The sequence below is a fragment of the Urocampus carinirostris genome, chromosome 11, assembly GCF_059441175.1.
Source record: "Urocampus carinirostris isolate Australia breed hairy pipefish chromosome 11, RoL_Ucar_1.0, whole genome shotgun sequence".
Taxonomy (NCBI): domain Eukaryota; kingdom Metazoa; phylum Chordata; class Actinopteri; order Syngnathiformes; family Syngnathidae; genus Urocampus; species Urocampus carinirostris.
The window spans coordinates 18260804-18283212 of NC_142359.1; the positions used below are offsets into that span (position 1 = coordinate 18260804).

The 22409-nt window shown below is 41.3% G+C and overlaps 2 protein-coding genes across 2 annotated transcripts in view; one reads left to right on the forward strand and one right to left on the reverse strand.

Moving 5' to 3' along the window:
• Positions 1 to 8959, reverse strand: part of shroom4 (shroom family member 4) — a 62469-nt gene extending 53510 nt beyond the window's left edge. Inside the window, exon 1 of the mRNA XM_088348029.1 lies at positions 8803 to 8959. Coding sequence (XP_088204155.1) covers positions 8803 to 8925 — 123 coding nt within the window. The 5' untranslated portion in view covers positions 8926 to 8959. The remainder of the gene's footprint in view (positions 1 to 8802) is intronic.
• A 4353-nt stretch (positions 8960 to 13312) lies between these two features.
• On the forward strand, positions 13313 to 18531 carry bmp15 (bone morphogenetic protein 15). The gene is made up of 2 exons (XM_088348278.1): positions 13313 to 13795; positions 17570 to 18531. Exons 1-2 carry the CDS (start codon positions 13471 to 13473, stop codon positions 18421 to 18423), a joined length of 1179 nt encoding a protein of 392 aa, XP_088204404.1. The 5' UTR covers positions 13313 to 13470; the 3' UTR covers positions 18424 to 18531.
• The last annotated feature ends 3878 nt before the right edge of the window (positions 18532 to 22409 follow it).

Here is a 22409-nt window from a genome sequence, read left to right on the forward strand (position 1 = left end):
TACTTTTTCCCCAAACTTTCAACCCTGCGGCTTATTCAGTGATGCGGCCAATTTATGTAATTTTTCTAACGGCCGCCAGCGGCGCTCGAGTACAATAGGTAAGATTTAGACCGGTGGAATATATGCACCGAGGAAGACTGCAACTTCACTAAAACTGGCCGCATGCGAAAGGCAACATTTTCGCAAGTCTGCCAGTGGATCCTGACAGCGTGGGGCAGCATCAAAAAATCCACCATCACCAATGGGTTCCGAAAAGCCGGTCTGCTGCGTGACAGAGGGGAGGGCACAGAATCAGGAGTGGATGGAAGCGTGGGATGACGTCTATATGACAAAGTTTCTTTGCTACACTGAGAAAGACGACTTTGATGGCTTCAGTTCTAAGGAGGAAGATGAGGACGGTTTACCGTAATTTTTACAAATACGGTATGTTTTTTTAACAGACCCGTTTACTGTGTTGCTAGCGTGTTGCTAGCGTGTTGCTACCATTAACTGCCCGGATGAAAGTTATATTAATATTATTAAAGCTTTGAAAACTCTCTTGGCGTACCGTCTTTCTTTGTAAATATGTGTAACCATGTATGATATGTATTTGCAACTGTATATTTTTGTAATGTATTTATTTGTATTTATTTTGGACACTTATTCTGATATGTTTCGGACGGGCGAATTAAAAAGAAGGGGCGTAACAAACGCGGGCTGACGGGAAGTGGGGACCAATTAAGGTGAGTGTTTGTGGACACGGCGGACAATAGTGGATATATATTCTTCCCACCCTTACTTTTGAAAGTATACACCTCTTTCCTTGGATTACTTTCAACGGGACCCGGACTCTGCCGGTCTGCATCAAACCTTAAGTACCGGTATCATTTTCTGTTTATTTTGCCGGCTGTGATTTTTGGACTGTGTACTTAAAATGAAGGATATTCGGTTGCAATCGCGGTACTTAAAGTCGGGTCTGGGTTAATTTTGTGTTTGTGATACATTTTTTTAATGTGGGCGCATGTGGCTTATATACAGGTGCGGCTTGTGTAAGAACAAAATTGGTTTTCCTCTTAAAATGTGGTGGGTGCGGCTTATAATCAGGTGCGCTCTATAGTCCGAAATTTACAGTATTTGTGGATCTGAATAATACGCAAGTAAATGTTTTCTCTCCCCATATTCTAGCTTTCATCATGACCGGATTTCCTAAGAATGCGTGCGCAGTGTTGACCCAAAACACCGGAAGTAGGAGTACGAGATTGAATAGAGCCAGGCAAGATTTGTATGGCGATACGGGTTTCTAGAGTCACAATTTACAAAAACAACATGGTCAGCTGTTGTGTTTTCGGGTGCACAAATCACAATCTTAGGGAACACATTTTTTAGAAATTCCCAGACGAAAAAGGCTTTTTTAAAAGCACTGTAGGAGCCTGTGACTACAAGCCGTTAAAATAACCGACTGGAATGAGGACATCCTTCGGAATGTTCGCGTTTGCGATGCCTATTTTATATCTGGTAAGTTATTGTGGCGATCTGGTTTACACTTACTTGACTGTCGAACGCCAAGAATGCGGAAGAAATGCATCGGCGTATTGTTTTTTCTTGATTTAATACATGGTTGTATTGAGTCTTACAAGCGAGAAGCAAGGCAGCAATTTCAAGCATTTACAAGCACTTACAACAGTTCACCCAAAATATGAGCACTTTTCAGACATTAAAAACACAACATACAATTCAAAGATTCAGAACATAGGGGTTGAACATGCGGCCCGCAGGGCAGATCAGGCCCGCCGAGGGTTTTAATCCGGCCCGCAAGAATCCGGGAGAAAAATGACTTGCTGTTTAAAATATGTCCACTGAATCCCGCCAAAGCCAGGCACCACTCACAAAGCTACTAGAGATGTATTTCTTTCCTTCTTCCTTTCTGTGCCTCTTTCTCTTTCTCAAACTCTCTCTTTCTCTTTCTACCTTTCATTCTCAAACTCCCTCTATTTATTTCTATGACTCTTTCTCACACTGTCTCCCTCTTTTTCTCTCTGTCTTTTTTTCTCTTTTTTCCTTTGTTTCTCTTTATCTTCCTCTCTCTGCCCTTCTCTATTTATCTCTCTTAGTTTATCTCTTTCTCCCTTTTTTTCTCTTTTTAAATCTCTCTTTCTTGCTCTTTCTGTCTTTTATGTCTCTTTTACTCCCTTTCTTCCCCCTCTTTCTCTCCCTCTATCTCTACTTGTCATGAATCTACTAGAGTGACCCATGTGAGTGTTTTTTTTCCTACCATGTGGCCTCTGAGCTTAAATGAGTTCGACACCCCCAATTTAGAACAACCGTACGATCCCCTTCACCAACAATACGTTGTTGTTGCCATGCGCAGGCTGGGCAGCGGTTGTTTGTGGTTTTTCAGCTGGAATGTTGACCAAATGGTTTCTATCATTCTGCCGTCTCGGGAGCTCCGGGGACGCCCTTCCCCACCCTGCCCCCAAGCTGCCCACACACAGTTCTGCATAAGCGTGAATTTTGGACTCGCCTTCCGAGCTTTAAGTGGCGCGGTGATAAGTATGATTTTTATCACCCGCAGTCACATTTTCCCAGCGGCTGTTCATGCGTTTCCAGATGAATGAGCTAGGCTTTTCCATTGCTTGGCTAGTAAATGGGAGACACGAGCCAGTCAAAACCTACTGCAGACACGCATATGCATACATGTAACATAAACACCTACGACCACCAAGAGGAAAACACGCAGCAGGAATTGCCGGTGGTAAAAGTTTCATTTCCTGTCATCACGGTTAAGGTTTCGTACAAAGTCGTTCACTAACAGTAGGCGTCAATTTGTTGAAATTTTGCGGTTGAAGTCATAAAAATTCTCGATCATTAGAGCAAATCATGTGTAAACATTTCAAGTTTCTTCCTGTCCGTGCCAGAAATGTATACCTATACAGGAATACCTTGTTGAATCCCGGTTTAATAATTGCGCTTTCGCTACTTGGTGGATTTTCATTGTGCATTGAGTTTTGCATTCTGGCTAAACAGTTGCCACGCCCTTTCTGCTTGTCCGACTCAGTTGACTTTGGAGCATAAATACATACTTACGAAAAACGGTAGATAGGAAGATTTTTTTCGGGATGTCGGAAAATATCCGGACATTGCTGTAAGTTAGATTTTGTATTGTGTGCACCTCTTCCAAGGACAGTGGAACCTCGGTTTTCGAACGCCTCTCAGTTCGAACAAATCGGTTCTTGACCAAAAATTTAGAGAAATTCTTGCTTCGCTTTTCGTTCAAAAAACGCCGGTACGCTAGGGGCGATGCTGAGCGGCGTACGAGTGTAGATTGCCCCCACCCCTCGTGAAGAACTGTTGTCACGGCAACGCGCACTCCTTCTCTGCTTTCGTTTTTCAAAAGCGGTGAAGGGAGTGTTTTAGCCCCTCATTATGCCTCGGAAGAAGGTTGGTGCAAGCAGCAAAGTTGCTACAGGTGAAAAAAGAGGAGTAGTGCGTACAACTATTGCATTTAAGAAAGAAATAATAGCAAAATATGAAGAAGGTGTGCGAGTTTCCCTTCTTTCAGGAATAGAGCATGGCTTCTGCCGACCGGTAAGAAATAATTCTTTTCTTTATCCTTTAACCGCTCACCACTTGTTGTGGAGACCCGGGTGCTAAATGACGTGTAAACGACCTGATTTTTCGTTCATGTTAGCGTAATCTTTCGTACGGAAGATTACGCTAACGTGAACGTACGATTAGCCTGGGTTAGCTTCATGTTTACGTTCGTTGTGAAAATTCAGGGTGTTGGAACGGATTAAAACGACTTTACATTACTTTTAATGGGAAAAAACTTCTGAGATCGGACAAATCGGTTTTCGTACAAAGAAATGGAACGGATTATGGTTGAGAACCGAGGTTCCACTGTACAGGACATTACTGTAGTGCTTCTTTCCGCCTTGTGGCGCTGTGAGAGCTCACCCAGCATCCACCCCGAAGAAGAAATCCGCTTCCTCTTCCTAGTTCGTGTGTAAACATTCTATACTGTATCTCCAGCGCGCTAAGAACTTTGACATTTATATTGTTTAATATCTCATGCATCAATTCAATATGGTTGGTGTAAAGTGTAAAGAAGAGGCGAGCCGTTTCTTTTGAAATGAAAGTGGAATACGAAAGCTTGATGCGGTTGAGAAAATGGTCGGAACGCTTATTTTCAGCCACTTTTTACCACGGAAGATGACCTCTTGAAGCGCATCTTCCATCAGTAAGTTAAACTCAACTTTATAGAGCATATTATTTTATGAAATGTTTGTTTTTTAGTACAAAACAATACTGGTTACTTAAACAAACCTTTAACATACTAATATAAACCTTAAACATACAAAATATATCTCGTTCGTAAGTAGGGCAGCGTCTGTATCAATTTTTTTGCCTATTTTTTGCCATGTAAGGAACCAAACCAGTAACCGAACTATCATCAGTGTTATGTTAAGTGCTATAATATAGTAAATTAATGTTGTTTTAAAATACACTAGTTGAAAGTCAAATATTTTAGCTTTAACTATCAAAAAATATGATTATTAAAATAATTGTTTGTTCCAGTCCTAGTTATTAGTATCAGGGTGATATCAGGCCCTATTACAAGGTGCTCATCAACATTATTGGCCGCTGGGTAGTACAATTTTCACAAACTAGAAAATAAAATTATTGACAAAGGTCTTTTAACTAATGATTGTATTACAGATGCTGCCCCACTTACGACTATTCAACTTACATAAAAGAGTTGATACGAACATTTTTTTCAGGATGTCGAAAAATATCCGGGCACTGCTGTAAGTTAGATTTTGTATTGTGTGCACCTTTTTCCGAGTACAGGCTTCCTTCCGCAGCTATCGGGGTGTGGCGCTGTGAGAGGTCACCCAGCATCCCCCCGGAAGTGAAAAGATCCGCTTCCTCTTCCTAGTTCATGTGTAAACATCTCTCCCGCTTGTAATCCCACCGCTGCCACCAATGTAGCGTGTCGTTTGTGTAGGTAGGTTCATGAAAAAAATAAAGGAGAGGCGAGCCGTTTCTTTTGAAACAAAAGTGGAATAAGAAAGCTTGATGCGGTTGAGAAAATGGTCAGAACGCTTTTTTTCGGCCACTTCTTACCACGGAGGAGAAACTCTTGAAGTGAATCTTTCAAAAGTACCGTAAATTCAGGACTATAAGCCTCTACTTTTTTCCAAAACTTTCAACCCTGCGGCTTATTCAGTGATGCGGCCAATTTATGTAATTTTTGTAACGGCCGCTAGCGGCGCTCGAGTACAAAAGGTAAGATTTAGACCGGTGGAATATATGCGCCGAGGAAGACTGCAACTTCTTGGCTTGTGCATAAATGAAATTAGCGTAAACATAACCTCATCATGCAAAATGCAAAAAGAAAGGCACATGACGCAGCATTCAAGCTAAAAGCAATCGAGCAGTCCGGACGGTTTACCGTGATTTTTACAAGTACGGTATGTTTTTTTTTACCAGACCCGTTTACTGTGTTGCGAGCGTGTTGCTACCATTAACTGCCCTGTCACAGGCACCGTTTGGGATGAAAGTTATATTATTATTATTAAAGCTTTGAAAACTCTCTCGGTGTACCGTCTTTCTTTGTAAATATGTGGAACCCATGTATAATATGTATTTGCGACTGTATATTTTTGTAATGTATCTATTTTAGACACTTATTCTGAAATGTTTTGCACGGGCGAATGAAAAAGGAGGGGCGGAACACACAGGGGGTGACGGGAAGTGGGGTAAAGGTGAGGAACAGACCTGTTAGTGGACGCGGCGGACAATAGTGGATATATATTTTTCCCACCCTTACCTTTGGAAATATACACTTTTTTCCTTGGATTACTTTCAACGGGAGCCGGACTCTGCAGGTCTGCATCAAACCTTAAGTACCGGTATCATTTTCCGTTCATTATGCCGGCTGTGATTTTTGGACTGTGTACTTTAATGAAAGACATTTAGTTTCAATCGCGGCACTTAAAGTCGGGTTTGGGTTCGCATGCCGCTTATATACAGGTGCGGCTTGTGTAAGTACAAAATCGGTTTTCCTCTTAAAATGTGGTGGGTGCGGCTTATGATCAGGTGCGCTCTATAGTCCGGAATTTACGGTAAGTTAAACTCAACTTTATTTGTCTTTATAGAGCATATTATTTTATGAAATGTTTATTTTTCAGTACAAAACAATACAGGTTACTTAAACAACCCCTAAAAAGACTTATATAAACCATAAACATACTAAATATAACACTGAAGCTACTTACGATCAAATTCAACTTACGAACGATTGTCCGGAACCTTTCGGAAGTAGGGCAGCGTCTGTAGTGGCATTGATGACCACTATGGACTTAATTGAGCAAACAGCCCTTAAAGGGACCCTCAATCTAAACCAGGGTCTAACAATATTCTACGGAAAAAACTGAATCACTATTTTTTTTCTTTCGTTTTTTTTTTACCACAAGTTAACTATTTGTACTTGTATTTGTTTACTTTAAAGCACTGGTTAGGACCCACTATTCAACCATAATAACCAGCTGCGACCCAAATCAAGATAAAAATTCCACTTCTCAAATGAAATGATTGTACAGTTCGAAGCAGAAATAGTATAATAAACCTAACTTTAAGTACTTGTATTCAGGGCTGCAACTTAGCATTATTTTAATAATCGATGAATCGGCCGATTATTCTTTCGATTAATCCATGAATCAGATTTTCATAATCCACTTTTATGATTTCCTCCTATAATGAAATATTGAAGTTTTGGACGGATAGAAGAAGAAAAAACAGTAACACCACAACAGAATATTCTATAATATAAAACAATAAAAAACAAAGAGTTTGAAAAATAACAAACAAAATACATACAAATGTATGCTATACACCTGCAAATGTGTGAGATGCTTTTTCATACCACCTCATCTAAAGATCATATTACATGTAGACTTATCATACAAAACATAAACGGAGAAAAATAAATAGGTTTTTTTATGTGGGGCGAAAATTTATATCCGTCAAAAATTATGAAAAAGTCTAAACCCCCTTTTAAAACTGTTGTCAACGAATTTGTTTGAATATACAATTGAAATAAACATGTCATCATTATTATTTTCTTTTCACTCTATATATTTTACCAATTTATTTTTATATTTTTTCTCTCGATTTCTGCAGCACTTTGTCTTCCTTTGTTAACTTTCTAGTGTTTGACTGCTTCATGCTAACATTGTTTGTAAAGATACAATGTTAAAAAAAAAAAATTAGTAAAAAAGTACGATACTTTTATAAAAACGGTCTCAAGGTGCCTGCTGCTGGAGCAAAGTAGTACTAGAACTTTACAACTTAATAAAGATGCTCCCCTACTTACTAACGAGGTTTCGGCCGATTGTTCGTAAGTTGAATTTCTTCATAAGTCGCCTCAGTGCTATATTTTGTATGTTTAAGGTTTGTATAAGTAAGATTAAGGCTCATATAAGTAACCTGTAGCATTTGAATTGAAAAATAAACATTTAATACAATAATATGCTCTATAAAGATATATAATGTTAAGTTCAACTTAATTTTGGAAGATGGGCTTCAAGAGTTAGGCGACTTCCACCTCTGTGGTAGAAAGTGGCCAAAAACAAGCAATCCAATTTTTCTCAACCGCATCAAGCTTTCTTATTCCACTTTCATTTCAAAAGAAAAGGCTCGCCTCTTCTTTACACTTTACACCAACCATATTGAAAAACTAAACATTTCATAGAATAATATGCTCTTTAAAGATAAATAAAGTTGAATTTACCTTTGGAAGATGGCTTCAAGAGTTGGGCTATTTCCTCCTTTGTGGTAAAAAGTGTCAGAAAAAAACCGATCCAACCATTTTCTCAACCGCATCAAGCTTTCTTATTCCACTTTCATTTAAAATGAAACAGCTCGCCTCTTCTTTACACTTTACACCAACCATATTGAATGGATATTAACAAATGTCAAAGTTCTTAGCACGCTGGAGATTCAGTGCAGTGTGTTTACACACAAACTAGGAAGAGGAAGGGGATTTCTTCTTCGGGGTGGATGCTGGGTGAGCTCTCACAACAACACGCGGTGTAAAGAAGCACTACAGTACTGTCCTGTACTCCGAAAAAGGTGCCCACAATACAAAATATAACTTACAGCAATGTCCGGATATTTTCCGACATCCCGGAAAAAAGGGTGGTATCTACCGCTTTTCGTAACTCGAATGTTTGTAAATAGGGGAGCGTCTGTAACAATATCCAATACATTTTTTTGTATTGATTAACGTGCTTAGAGAATCATAAACTGCGCAACACCACGAATCAATGAGGCCATTGACTGTCGACACTTTTAATAGTCGATGGTATCGATTCGTTGTTGCAGCCCTATTTGTATTGGTTTACTTTCAAGTAACACATTTTGCACGATTGACAGAACAGGAAGTCAAGATTGAGCAAAGCATTATCGCCATTTACAGTAAAGGAAAGTAACAGACCCTCTATTTTTTCTCCTAAGTGTTATTTAGCCAAGGGAAAGGCCCACAACCCACTGAAAACAAGTCCGCGGCCCAGCAGTTGAGAAACACTGCCCTAGACTGTCCACCCTTCACAAAATTCTATGGGTAACACTGAATCAGTACTACCCATTAATACTTATTGTACTTGTATTTGTTTACTTTGAGGGACCAAGTTTTAACTTGTGCAAGTTCTGTAAAAGTAACACAATTATTGTTCAAAACACATTGAAAGAAAGTAGAAATGGAAGGAAGAGAGGCTAAAGAGTTGGCGACAACGCTACGGGCGGCCAAGCTGTCCTACTCACTTTAGTGATGAGGAGCGGTTCTCCGTGCTCCGTGCCTCCCTTCAGCGTGAAGCCCCAAGGCGCACCGCCGCTCAGTTGCACCTGAATGCGGTGGAAGGAGACGAGCTGCTGCACCGTCTCCATGCTGCCTGCTACGTCCCGAAGCCGGCCGCCGCTTCCCCATCGGCGCTCAGGCCACAATGGAAGCAAGCACGAGCGGCAGAAGAACCACCAGGGAGTGGGAGGGACTTGGGGAAACTTTGGAGAGTAGTGATGGGAATCCCGGCTCTTTTTCGAGAACCGGCTCTTTCCGCCGACTCTTTCGGATCCCAACCGGCTCTTCCGATTATGTATTGTTTTCATCCATATATCACTGATTATTATCAAACAATATCATACCTGTCAAGCTCCACGGCTCTATGCCCTTACAAACTGTTGTATTTTCCCTTACAAAATACAAAATAATCTTACACCATTTTTTTTCAAACATGTTTATTTATGTAGTTTAACATGTTTCGTTATATCATCTATATTGTTAAATAACATTTTATTGTGAGATCCTGAGTTGCTCGACATGAATGAGGTTTATTATTAAAAAAAAGTCCAAAAATGAACTAGCTTGGACGTTCACTGTAGAAGGAAAAACATACATGCAAATATAATTAAGTCGAATAATACATTTTCTTATTCAAATTATGAATTCATTTTCTGCATTCAATTATTGTTGGTAATATATTGATTAAAGGGATAACCACAAACCTGTCTTTTTTCATTTTCTCCTTTTATACTTCAGTTTTTTTCTAAACTTACTTATACAACAATAATGATTCGTAATATAATGCATCAAAGCAAGTGAGCCGTTTGAGAGCCGGCTCTCTTTAATGAGTTGAGCCGAAAAAGCCGTTTCTTTAAAAAGAGACGGACTTCCTTTCACTACATAACTACCACATGAAATCCGAGGCGGCAGACGCATGCTCACAGTAGCATCAAACCACTCGCTTCGTTTGCAATGAAAAAAAAATGGTACCGAGATAGAGGCTACCGCAGCGAACTCGTTTGACTTGATTGATTTGCCGTTTCGTGATAGTCGGTGTATACCGGATGGTACCCATCATTGACAAATTTGCGTTCTTCCGTACGGATTTTCTCGTATGTCATACACGTCTTAAAATGCATAATAAACGTACTTTGTACGGCAAAAACATACAGGTTGACAGGTATGGTATTGTTTTCATCCATATATCACCGATTATTATTTAAGAATATGCACAAAATGTCTCCTATTGTCTTCGGGTCATAATGCCCCGCCACTCTTTCGTTAAAAAAATAAAGTAAAATAAGTAAAAAGCTGTGAAAACAAGAAACAAAACATTGTAAAAAAGGAAAGAAGGGAGAGAAAAAAGAAAGAAGAAAATAGTGTAAAAAGCAAACAAAGGAAGTGAAGATCTAGGGGAAAAGAGGAAGAAGAAAAATAAATGTGTAAAACTAGGGAAAATAAATAAAACAAACAAAAGAAGAAGAAAAGGAGAAGAAAAATGATTTAAAAGAAGGTAATCTATCAAAAAATATTCTTAAAATTTCATATACTCAACAAATTTCATGTCAACAACTCCGAAACCATGACAAAAAGCATATTGACCAATCACATGCGAAGAAAAAGTGTCTCGAAAGGAACAGGTTCTTGATTGGTGGGGAGCCGGCTCCCCTCGATTGATTTAAAGAGGAGGCTCATAGAGTCGTTTCGTTCCCGAACGACACGTCACCACACTGAACAAGTTGAGCCATTGTTTAGAATGAATAAACACGGCCAGCAAATTATCCTAAATGAAAAGCCCGTGGATCGATTCAATGTTGTTCAGTAGAGTGTATTGGTTATTTTTAATATGGCTTTTGGATACCGAGAAGCTGTGAGAGAAAATGCATGAGTTTTGGAACTCCCGCCGCTTGAGGGTGCTAAAGCACAATTTTGAAGCACAAGACTCGAAGCAAGTAGTGACTAGAAGTCCAGCTCCTTGGTGAAGTGGCTCTTTCAGCTCAATTCAATAAAAAGAGTTGACTCTTCCGGGTGTAAAACGGCTCTTCAAAGTTTTTGTTGCCTTAAAACAGGGGTCGGGAACGTTTCTGTAGTGCAGTGGTTACCACATCCGCCTAAACCGCAAAAGGTTACCAGTTTAAGACCGAATAGAATCATATGTTGGCCAGGGGAGGGATGGTTGCCACCAGGCTGTACTTGCCCAAGACACACCACAGGTAATGGTGCCCATATGACCCTAGTGGTTAAGGGATCCACCCAACCAATTAGTAACAGTATTGAATTTCACATTTTTAAAGTAACCTTTCCAACTGTGTCCAAGATAAACATGTAATAAAATGACTTAAAAGGGGAAACCGAGTTAAGTTTTGGATCAATCAAACAAAAACTAAACAAAAAAACGCGAGGATTGTATTACTTGAAGTAGTTATGATTTTGGCTGGTAATTTTTTTCTTTTTTAATAAGTAGCACGGCGGCACAGTGGTTAGCGCGTGTGCGGCACAGTTCTGAAGTTGTGGGAACCTCCTGCATGGGTTCAAATCCAGCTCCCGGCCTTACTGTGCGGAGTTTGCATGTTTCCTCCGGGCACTCCGGTTTCCTCCCACATTCCAAAGACATGCATTTCAGGTGAATTGGCCGGTCCAAATTGTCCCTAGGTGTGACTGATCGAGTGAGTTGTCTGTCCCCGTGTGCCCTGCGATTGGATGGCAACCAGTTCAGGGTGTCCCCTGCCCACTGCCCGATGATTGCCGGGATGGGCTCCAGCACCCCCGCGACCCTACTGAGGATAAGAGGTGCAGCTGATGAGATGAGAGATGAGATATTCTACTATCTCTGGTTAAAACTGCTCGAAAGTTTCATTGAATACATTTGAGAAGAGTATTTTGATTTTCTTAATTTGGCTTGCGGCTTGCGATAAGGGTAGCAATGGATGTTTTTTATCTTTTTTTGCTTTATTAAAAGTTTACATATACATTACCATACAGACATCGTACATACCTGTCAACCTGTACGTTTTTGCCGTACAAAGTACGTTTTTTATGCATTTTAAGACGTGTACGACGTACAAGAAAATCCGTACGGAAAAACGCAAATCTGTCAATGGTGGGTACCATCCGGTATACACCGACTATCACGAAACGGCAAATCAATCAAGTCAAACGAGTTCGCCGTGGTATCGTTTTTTTTCATTGCAAACAAAGCGAGCGTTTGATGCTACAGTACGCATGCGTCTGCCGCTGTAGTGCCTAATTTCGACTCCCCTGCAAAATCCTCCCCCTCCCTCCCAATCATAATAATAATAATAATTTCCTTTGTATTGTCATTCTTTGTAACAATGTACACAGAACGAAATGTCGATACACCTGACCCGTTGTAGCGAGTCGATGCAGCCGCAGCCAGAGGGCGCCGCCATTATACAAATTAGGTATGTCTCGGTCGAGGCGCGAACCAGCGACCTCCCAGTCTCAAAGCGGGCACACTACCATCTAGGCTACTGAGCTTATTCTATATAATAAGCTTATTAAAACAATAAAGCTATTGTCGGAAGCGCAGCAGAATGCGCGTGAGGGGGGAGGATTTTGCGGGGGAGTCGAAATTAGGCGCTATACATCAATGGCTGATATTGTAGTTTGGTTTACAAAACAGAAATTGAAACTGATTTTTTTCCTCCAAAAATATCTTAATTTACAAATTTAAAGTGTTATTGATGGATATGGGCAGCACGGCGGCGCAGTGGTTAGCGCATGTGCAGGCACAGTTCTAAGGTCTTGGGAACCTCCTGTGTGGGTTCAAATCCAGCTACCGGACTTCCTGTGCGGAGTTTGTATGTTCTCCCCGTGCTTGCGTGGGTTTCTTCCGGGCACTCCAGTTTCCTCCCACATTCCAAAGACATGCATTTCAGGTAGATTGGCCGGACCAAATTGTCCCTAGGTGTGAATGAGCGAGCGAGTTGTCTGTCCCTGTCCCTGTGTGCCCTGCAGCCAGTTCAGGGTGTCCCCTGCTCACTGCACAATGATTGCTGGGTTGGGCTCCAGCACCCCCGCGACGCTACTGAGGATAAGCGGTGCAGCTAATGAGATTAACGGATATTTTAGTCACGCTGATTACAATTGTTCCCGATTTTTTTTTTTTTAATTATTAAGAATATGTAGAGAATGATACAACGAAACACATGTACAATATAACTTGTTAAACTACATAAATAAACACGTTTGAATAAAACAATATGGTGTAAGGTTTTTTTGTATTTTGTACGGGAAAATACGAGTTTGTAAGCGCATGGAGCCCTGGAGCTTGACGGGTAAGATCTTACCAGTGTTGCATGAAAAGTACATTCAAACTGTAAAAGTGAAAGAGAAAGTTATATAAAAATTAAAATAAAAAGTTTGCATTTCAAACATGTCGAGAAACAATGATTTAACCTCCGTTTTGGAAGAGCTGGTCACGTGATTTCCGTGGGCGGGGTCGCAGGGGGCGTAGCCCTCGCGCCCGAAGGGTTAATTGGGGTCACGGGGACTCTGCGTGAGCGATAGGTCGAGTCCACCTGGATGGCCCACGCAAGACCGGGTGAACCTGCAGTCAGTTGAGCCCACGGCCACGCCGACGATGGTCGCCGTCCGTCGCGTCCCAGCCGATTAGCTTCTCGTTGCTAAAGATGCGCGGCCATCACACTTTCCCGCGCGTCTTGATCCTGTCCCTGTCCTTCTCCCTCCTCACGCTCCTGCCGTTCGGAGTCGCAGCCCGTTCTAAAATATCCCAGCGTCGCTCCTCCCGCCGGGACCCCGAGGTCAGAGGCGCTCGCCATCGGCCCTTGACCGAAGAACAAAAGTCGGACCAGAACCTTCAGTTTATGTTGAGTTTGTACCGCAGCGCGGCGGGGCCGGGTGGTCGACCCAAGCACCACCGGAAGTTCGGCTCCAACACAGTGCGCATGCTCAGACCCGCTGCGTCGTCGGTGCACTACCTGGCTGCGTCCGGAGGTGAGGAAGGAACGCCTTACTTTTCCCCTTGCTTGATTCTGTGTGAGGAGTGTCAAACTCTGGGGCCAATTGCGGCCCCCAGGATGACAGTTTGAAGCCCCCTCTTTAAGATAAAAGTTGCTAAGGTTTTAGAGTTTTTCCTAGCTCGCATGTTGGTTTCAGATCAGGGGACGGTGTGATTGTAACCTGTACAGTCCTTTGAGACGTGTTGTGATGAAGGGCTGTACAAATAAATGTGACTTGACTTGAATTAAAGGGGCAGTGTGTATTGTTTTTCCACTAGATGTGGCTGTATTGTGCCGTGCCACTGAAAACGAGTGCTAAAAGCACCGGAAGGAGACAATATACGGACACATTGAAGTGACCGCAACGCACCTTATCACTTTTGAAAAGCAGATATAGAAAAAAAAACAGAAGAATGAAAGTAAAATAACTAAGAGATAAAGTAAAAGTCGAGGGGAAAAAACGAGAAACTCAAGAAACGAACAAAAAAAATTGCATTTCATTTGTTTTTTTCTTTATTTTATTTTCTTTTTTTCTACTTTTCCATATTTTTTTGCTTTCTTTTCCCTACTTTTTTATTCCTTTTTATTTATTTTACTCTTTCCTATTTTTAATTTTTCAATTAAATATTTTTTCCAAAAAAATGAAGAAAAAGGGGTGCTTTTTGTTCACTCCCAGTCTCTGTAGTTTTTAGTCTTCCATGGACTCTTATTAGGTTCCACTACACCACGGGTGTCAAACAGGCGGGCCGGATCAGGCCCACTGAAGGATTGAATCAGGCCCACAAGACAAGGCTGAGGGAAGCGCAAGAGAAAAACGAGCTGCAGGTTGAAATATGTCCACTTGATGTTGCCAAAGCCATGTGCCTCTCACAAAGATGCTGTACTTGTATTTTTTTTTAGCTCTCTCTATTTGTCCCTTTTTCTCTCACTCTCTCTCTTTCACTCTACTTTTCCCTTTTTTTGTCTTTGTCTTTTTACCTTTTTTCCTCTCTCCCCTTTTTCTTTTTCTCTCTTTGTCTCTTTTGCTTTCCCCTTCTCTTTCTCGTCTTCTCTTTCTCTCCTTCCCTTTTCTTTTTTATTTCTCTTTGGATTTCTTTCTCTCTTTCCCCCTCACTGTTTCTCTTTTTATCTCTTTTGTTTCTCTTGTTCTCTTTTTCTCTCTTTCTCCCTTTCTCCGTCTTTGTCCCACCCTCCTTGCTTCTCCCTCTCTTTCTCTCTTTGTATTTCTCATCTACTAGTCCGACCCCCGAGAGAATGTTTGTTCTATCGTCGGCCCCCGAGTTAAAATTAGTTTGACACCCCTGCACTACACACCACAGCGACATCTAATATAAAACACTGTCCCTTTAACAACAGACAAATGTTTTTGTGGAAAACCCTATTTGGCCCAACCTCAGCTGAATCCTAGCTTCAGCGGCCCCCGACTCAATTGAGTTTGAGACCCTCGTCTATTTGTTTGCATACCTATCAACCTCCAAGGCCTTACAAACCATTAGATTTTTCCCAACTGGTTTGACTCGGGACCCACCATCTTAGGCTAATTGTCTTGACCCAAACAAATCAAAAACTTTTTTTTTTTTTTTACTGAATGAAAGAATTGTTCAGTTCAAACCAGAGGTAGAACAATTAAGACCAGCAAAACCAAAATGAAGTATTAATATTCCCTCTAAAGCTCAATCCTCTGCATTTTCAAAGCACCAGTGTATAATATTTGTGCACTAGATGGCACTGTGCCATCTAATGCAAGCAACGGGCAGGGCCACTAAAAACAGTGTGGTGGCTGGATGCGACCGAAGTGTAAAAGAGATACATATTTTTTTACCTATGATTTCTTATAAAAATTAACGTTGGTATGATAGTTCATTTTTTTTGTTGGCTTATATTCTGATAAATGTTAGTTCTACTGTTTTTCATACCACTGGGCGGCACTAAATATTACTCTGACGCTTCAAGAAAATCCAGAATACTTCACTACAATGACCTTAGCCATTCTTAACGGACTCAACATGCACAATCAGTAAACAATAAAATTAAACTATCAAGATATATTCCAAGAGTTTTTTTTGCCGTGCTTTATCTTCAAGATAATAAAATCAATATATTGTTTATTCTTCGTTGTTTTTTGCGTTTTACCATGCTGAACATGTGTAAACGAACTTGTCCGTTCTTTTATGTAGTTTGAAATAGCAGGCGTCAACTCTCATTCGCAGGACATGATCACCATCTACTGTATACATGACCCTCAGTTATTTTGCAGTTAACGTGCAAAGGCCTGCGACCCACTGGTTGAGAAACACCGATCTCGAAAATTCCCTAGGTTTGAGGGATTGATTCGGCTTCTTCTGCCACTGATAGATTATGCATTCTGCTTTGCATCCATATAATTTAAATGGCTTCATTTATTTTTACACAAAGAACTTTCTTTTTGTCCTCAGTGTTGAACTTCAGGCCCATTGTTCAGCGCGCAAAGCAGGCAGATAGAGAGATGACGCCACGCATATTAACCAGTCAACGGCGCCTTCTAGAACGAAAGTTAGAGAGCGAGTGAGGGAAAGGGGGCAAAAAAGTGTCTCTAAGGAAGCTGGGTCCCACGGCTTCTTATTGATGGGGAGCTGGCTTATTTTTACATCGAATACAAAAAAACTGAATTCCAAATTATAGGTTCTATAACTAGCTATACTAGAGCTCTTGTTGGTGATAGAAAGGAGTTGAGAGATGTTGTGTTGTGAAAGGATAGTGGGATTGTGGACTCGTATGATGCGGCAGGGGTAAACCAGTGAAAGCTGTCGGGCCCTGTTGAACAAGTGTTGTGTCACCCTGACCCGAGTGACTTGGCCGCTTTCTGGTGTCCCCTTTCATCTGGAGGGACGAAAGCATGACCAACTTGGGTGCCGAGGTGCCTAACTTGTTTGGGTGTTTGGGCAATTGGGTTGGCCATGGTCCAAAAATGTTGTTTTTTTTTGTTTGTTTTTTTGCTATTTTGTTTTTTCCCCTTTTATTTTCTTTGTTATCGTATGTGTTTGTCTTGCTGTCAGTCACCCCTCTTGAGGGATATGACCAAGGTAGATGGATAGATAGATAGGTTCTATAACGCGAATGAACAAAAAATGTTTGGGATTCTTAGCTAGATATCTTCATGCCTTTTTAGCCATTTTTCCAGGCTATCTAGCTAACATTCTGTTTTTTGCTTGTTATCAAGCTAAATTTTTGCCTCCTTTTAGCTAGCTATCTAGCCTTTTTCAGCTTTCTATATGGCTATTTAGTTGGCTTTCTACTCTTTTAGATAACTATCTAGCTGTCTTTCAGTTTTATACCTCTTTACCTTTCTAGCTAACTATCAAGCTACTTTTTAGTTATTTAGCAAGTTATCTAGCTAAGTTGCTATTTTAGGAATGCATATCAAACTGGGTGCCCTTTGCGCTAATGAGTAACACGAAGCAGCTCTCAGCTTGAAAAAGGTTGAAGACCATAGATCTATATCAATGGTTGTCCAGTGGTAAATTTGGCGCTTTCACTGCTGTGACCCGGGTTTGAATCCCATTACAAACAAAAATATTCACCCAAACTTTGAGTTCTTTTAAGGGATAAACAAATATACGTCAAAACGCTCTCTGGTACTGTTCAGGTAGCAGAACCAACTGTGGAAGTTGGTGGTAGTTTGCGGACCACCGCTTTAAATAAAAGTCAAAACACCCTGAATTTAGGGTCAGATATCCCTTCCTGAGGTCTCCTTTTCTTAATGCCTTTTTTTGTCCATTTTGTCTTAAAGACCACCATTACAACTTCAGCGTCAAATACGATGTGGAAGTGCTACCATCGGAGCAGCTGATCCGTGCCTCATTCGTGCACCTTCGCTCTGCTTATTCGTCTGCCCTCCCGTCGCCCCGCTGCCATGCCCGGGTCACTTGGCCGGGCGAGGAGAGCCTGGTCGCTACAGTGGAGCCCCATCAGCGCTGGACGGAAGCAGACATCGGTCCTCGCGTCCTCCTCGGTGGGGAGGGCGGACACTTGAACCTAAGCGTCCAGTACTTATGCATTGAACAGGCTGAAATAGGCCTCGGGCTGCCCCACTTGGAAGCCCCTTCGCTGCTTTTGTACCTGGAGGAACAGCGAGCTGGTCTGGACTGGATCTCAGCCCAGCTGCCGGTGGCTAGAGAAGGAAATGTCATGAGGCGACTGAGCCGGTGGCATCACCTTCTGCGCCAGCGCCGCAGCTCAGAAAGCCCCCCGTCGGACCCTACGCCCACCCCCGGCCTGGCCTCCGTCATCGCCGACATACCCCCCGGGGCGATGCGCAAAACAGGTCCGCCCAAGAACCGCTGCAAGCTGCACTCTTTCCGTCTTTCGTTCGACGAGCTGGACTGGGGTCACTATATCGCGCCGCCCGTCTATAACCCGCGGTTCTGCCAAGGTGACTGCCCGCGCGTGCTAACCTACGGCTACCACTCGCCCAACCATGCCATCATCCAGACCATCATCCACGAGCTGGGGATGGGTGACGTCCCACCCCCGTCCTGCGTACCTTACAAATACATGCCCATGAGTGTGCTGGTAGTACACAAAAAGAAGGTGGAATACAAGGAACTGGAGGACATGGTGGCGGAGTCTTGCACGTGTCGCTAGCGCCGCCGCTAACCTTTGAAATCGGCGCTCGTTCGGGACCGGGGCGTACACGAGTCGTCCTCACTTTTGTGTCAAGCACTTAAAATAAACGTCTCCAACTTGCTCCAACTGAAACTCAAACATTGAAAGCATCTCTTCTTCTCTGCCGTCTCGATCTGAAATTTCCAATATCTGTTATGGCTTATTTATTAAACACACTTCAGGATGACGCTGACCCTATTTTAAAATGCAGGATGTGAAGCTCAAATTGTGGATTTTGTACCTATTTATAACCAAAGAAAAACGCACAAAGGAGAGAAATGTTCATCGGTGCCCTTTTTTTTTTTATTGTGAGTGAAAATCAATAAAATGAACAGCATGTTTTCTAAAAGCTAATCTCTGTTCTTCATTAGCAAGGTTTGTAGGGTTACTTGAAATCCTTAAATGCTTGAATTTTAATGTTTTGATCTTAAGGAACTGCTTGCATTTTGTGTGAAGTAATTGTGAATGCTTGAAACTGTTGCCTTGTTTTACAGCAAGTCTACTTAAAAAGGATGCAGACACTGCTTTCTATTGCTTTACTCCATCATTGCATTTCTTCCCTCGTGATTAATGACAGTTGAATTAGTTTGTATGGCAATGTCCTATGAAGAATCATCGCGCCCATGAGGACAGGTGCCTACTACACTTAAGCAGGGCACTCTGAAATGTGTATTAGTGCAAGGATTACATATTATGGTCATATATTATGGGCCATGCATGAAGGTAGTATTTCCCAGTGGAATTTCCGAAAAAGTAAGCTACATATTGTCATTTTACCCTAGTGTCTCCAAAATATTTTCAAACGTATTGCTCAAATCCAAAAATCTATTAGAGCAATTAATTTTACCAAAATCTATTATCTGGATACATGTACACACAAGATAAAAAATCGCATATACAAACAGAGTTTTAATTTTTGGGTCTGCAAATGTCAAGATTTACCCCATTTTTCTTTTAACGGTACTGGAAGAATTGAAAACCTAAAAAGTGCTTGAATGTGTCTATGAAGATATTGTAAGAACCATGAATTAGGTCTCAACTTCTGCATCTATGAATTTCCTCAGTAATCCCTAGTCCTGGCATAATTCATTGTTTCTCACACTGTGGTTTGGCAAACAAAAAAACAAACACAAAAGACTAATGAGCAGATTTAGCCAATTTTTAATATTAATTTTTTTTTTTGTATCATTGACTGAGTAAAACCTTATTCAACATTTACGATATTATAAATAGTTTTCACATTTCACCCACAAAACAAGTCCTCAATGAACATTATCCATTAAAAACGCTACACTTCCCTTTTATTTGTTTCCTTTAATCTCCGAAGAACGATGACAAGCAAATGCAATTTAGTACATTACTATGGCAACCACCAATGACTACAGCACAAAAATCTAGCACTCTTCTCCACAGTATGGTTGCCCTGGCGCTTTTGTCTGGAAATTCAGGCCTCATATTTTACATGCAGCCCACATTTGCTTTTGTTTCGGGGCTGTAGCAAATATCTCATCTCATCTCATCAGCTGCACCGCTTATCCTCAGTAGGGTCGCGGGGATGCTGGAGCCCATCCCAGCAATCATCAGGCAGTGGGCAGGGGACACCCTGGACTGGTTGCCAGCCAATCGCAGGGCACGCGGGGACAGACAACTCACTCGCTCAGTCACAGCTAGGGACAATTTGGACCGCCCAATTCACCTGAAATGCATGTTTTTGGAATGCGGGAGGAAACCGGAGTGCCCGGAGGAAACCCACGCAAGCACGGGGAGAACATACAAACTCTGCACAGTAAGGCCGGGAGCTGGATTTGAACCCACTCAGGAGTTTCCCACGACCTCAGAACTGTGCCGCACACGCGCTAACCAATATGTGCTTGCCAAATTCCCCAAGTGGTTGGTGACAGGTGTGCCCAGGGTTTAAAATGTAAGAAAAGTTCCCAAATATCAATTTCTTATCCAATCCCGATTCTTGAATTAATTCTGTTTCTCACACTGTGTGCTGTGGCAAACAAGTGTACAACGAAACCTTTCTGAGAGTGTTCCAAGAAACAAACCTAACAAAACAATAATACTGATTATTTAGCTCCGTGGTTGGCAACCATTGGGCTGGGGATCGGTAAGGAGCCATTGGTCCTGGGCTGCACTGAAAGAAAAAATGGCTTATGTCGTATTTATTTGTGTAAATAAACTCCTTCTCCCCAAAAAGTTTCGACAAATATCACTGACTTATTTGCTCAGCAATGGAAATCAAACCGGGATCTCATCGGAAAGAGCCCCTAACCTCTGGTCCACCAGGATTGTAGATAGAGAAAAAAATAATTTGATTTTATGTCATCGCACTAATGTTACTTAATGTTCCACGTTGTACAATGTTATAATTGAGCATTGTGGGAAAGAGTTCAGCAAAAACATCATTGTGCGTAATGGTACCGTGTGTAAGAATAGTGTGTTGATAACAAATCGAATACCTTTTTTTATGTCATCTAGATCCCTAATAAACAGTTAATTTGGGCTTCTCAGTATTATTATTAGTGTTGTCGGGCATGAATATAGACATTAAGTCGGTCTGTGGTATGGAGAATGCTCATTAGCTCATTTTCCCCGCTGCATTATTATGTAGCAAATTTATCTTACCACGTACTACAGGTAAATCATTTTAAAAGGACAGTGTGTATTATTTAGTGGTTAAAAACAAAACAATATTAATAATATGTAATTTAAATACATAAATTAAATAACTTTGGACCCAGGATGGAACCCTGTGGTACTCCAAGTATTCAGGTGACAACTCTCCCATTTTTACATATTGCTTCCTTCCTGTCAAATAACTTTGAATCCATTGCAAAGCCACACCCCTGATGCCACATCTTTTCAGTTTCTTAATAATATATAAAATAGCATAAAATGAAAACAAAGTAATCAAAAAATACAGTAAATTCTGGATAACAACCTTTTTGCTAAATTTTAAATGTTACATTTCACTGCAGCTTTAAATCCGATATGGCTTATTCTACTTTTTTTTTTTTTCCAGAACACATGCACTCTAAATACAAAACACCGCGGTGATGTCTGGAAGCATTTGTGACCCCCTTCTAGAGAAATTAGTACTCCAGGTAAATCATTTTAAAAGGACAGTGTCTATTATTTGTTGAAAAAAAACAATATTGATTTAAATAATTTGCAAAATACATGAACTATCACACAAACCTGAATTTTTTTATATTGTCTTAAGTTGAGACATTCGTATTTTTTCTCTGACCGTCAAACAACTAGAGAACATCGATCAAACCCACCCTGATTTTCAGTGTTCACAAATACCTTTACCCCCTGGGTAGTAGGGACACTTTCTTCTGCGTCTTGGGTACATGATTTAGATATTCTTAGGCCAGCAGAGAAGGGCTTGCAGGCGCTGACGGCCCACGACTGGTGTAAATTGTAGTTGAAACTTTGCCCAATATATTTCGGACCAAACAAGTGGCTCTCGGTGTTGCTTCAGCTTCGTATATAACAATTTTTTAAAAATCCAGAGAAGATTACTACGGCCCTTGATGTATCTCCGAGCCAAAAAGGGCCATATCTTCCTCACGAGCCATGGGTTCCCAACCCCCCGATTTAACAGATCAGTGGGTCATACAGATGTTGGCACACGTGTCTCAACATGCCTTCCCATGTCTGCTCATGCACACACAGCAAAGTCCACTGTGGCATAATCTCCTAAACTTCTGAGTACAAGAGTTCGGTGAAACTGCCAGTTGGTCAGATAAGGTCAAGTCTACTTCGGTTTGATAGGACAGCAAAGTTGAACGACGCCACGTCCCGACTGTCTGGCGCGCACGTGACGGCCATAATTCACACAAAGGCTCATGAGATAGAGATTGCAATTTTTAACTAATCAAACAAATTGTATTTGTTTAGCAGTTTTTAGGCAACGGACTGCAGCTCAAAGTGCATTCAATGTTCACGGCTCA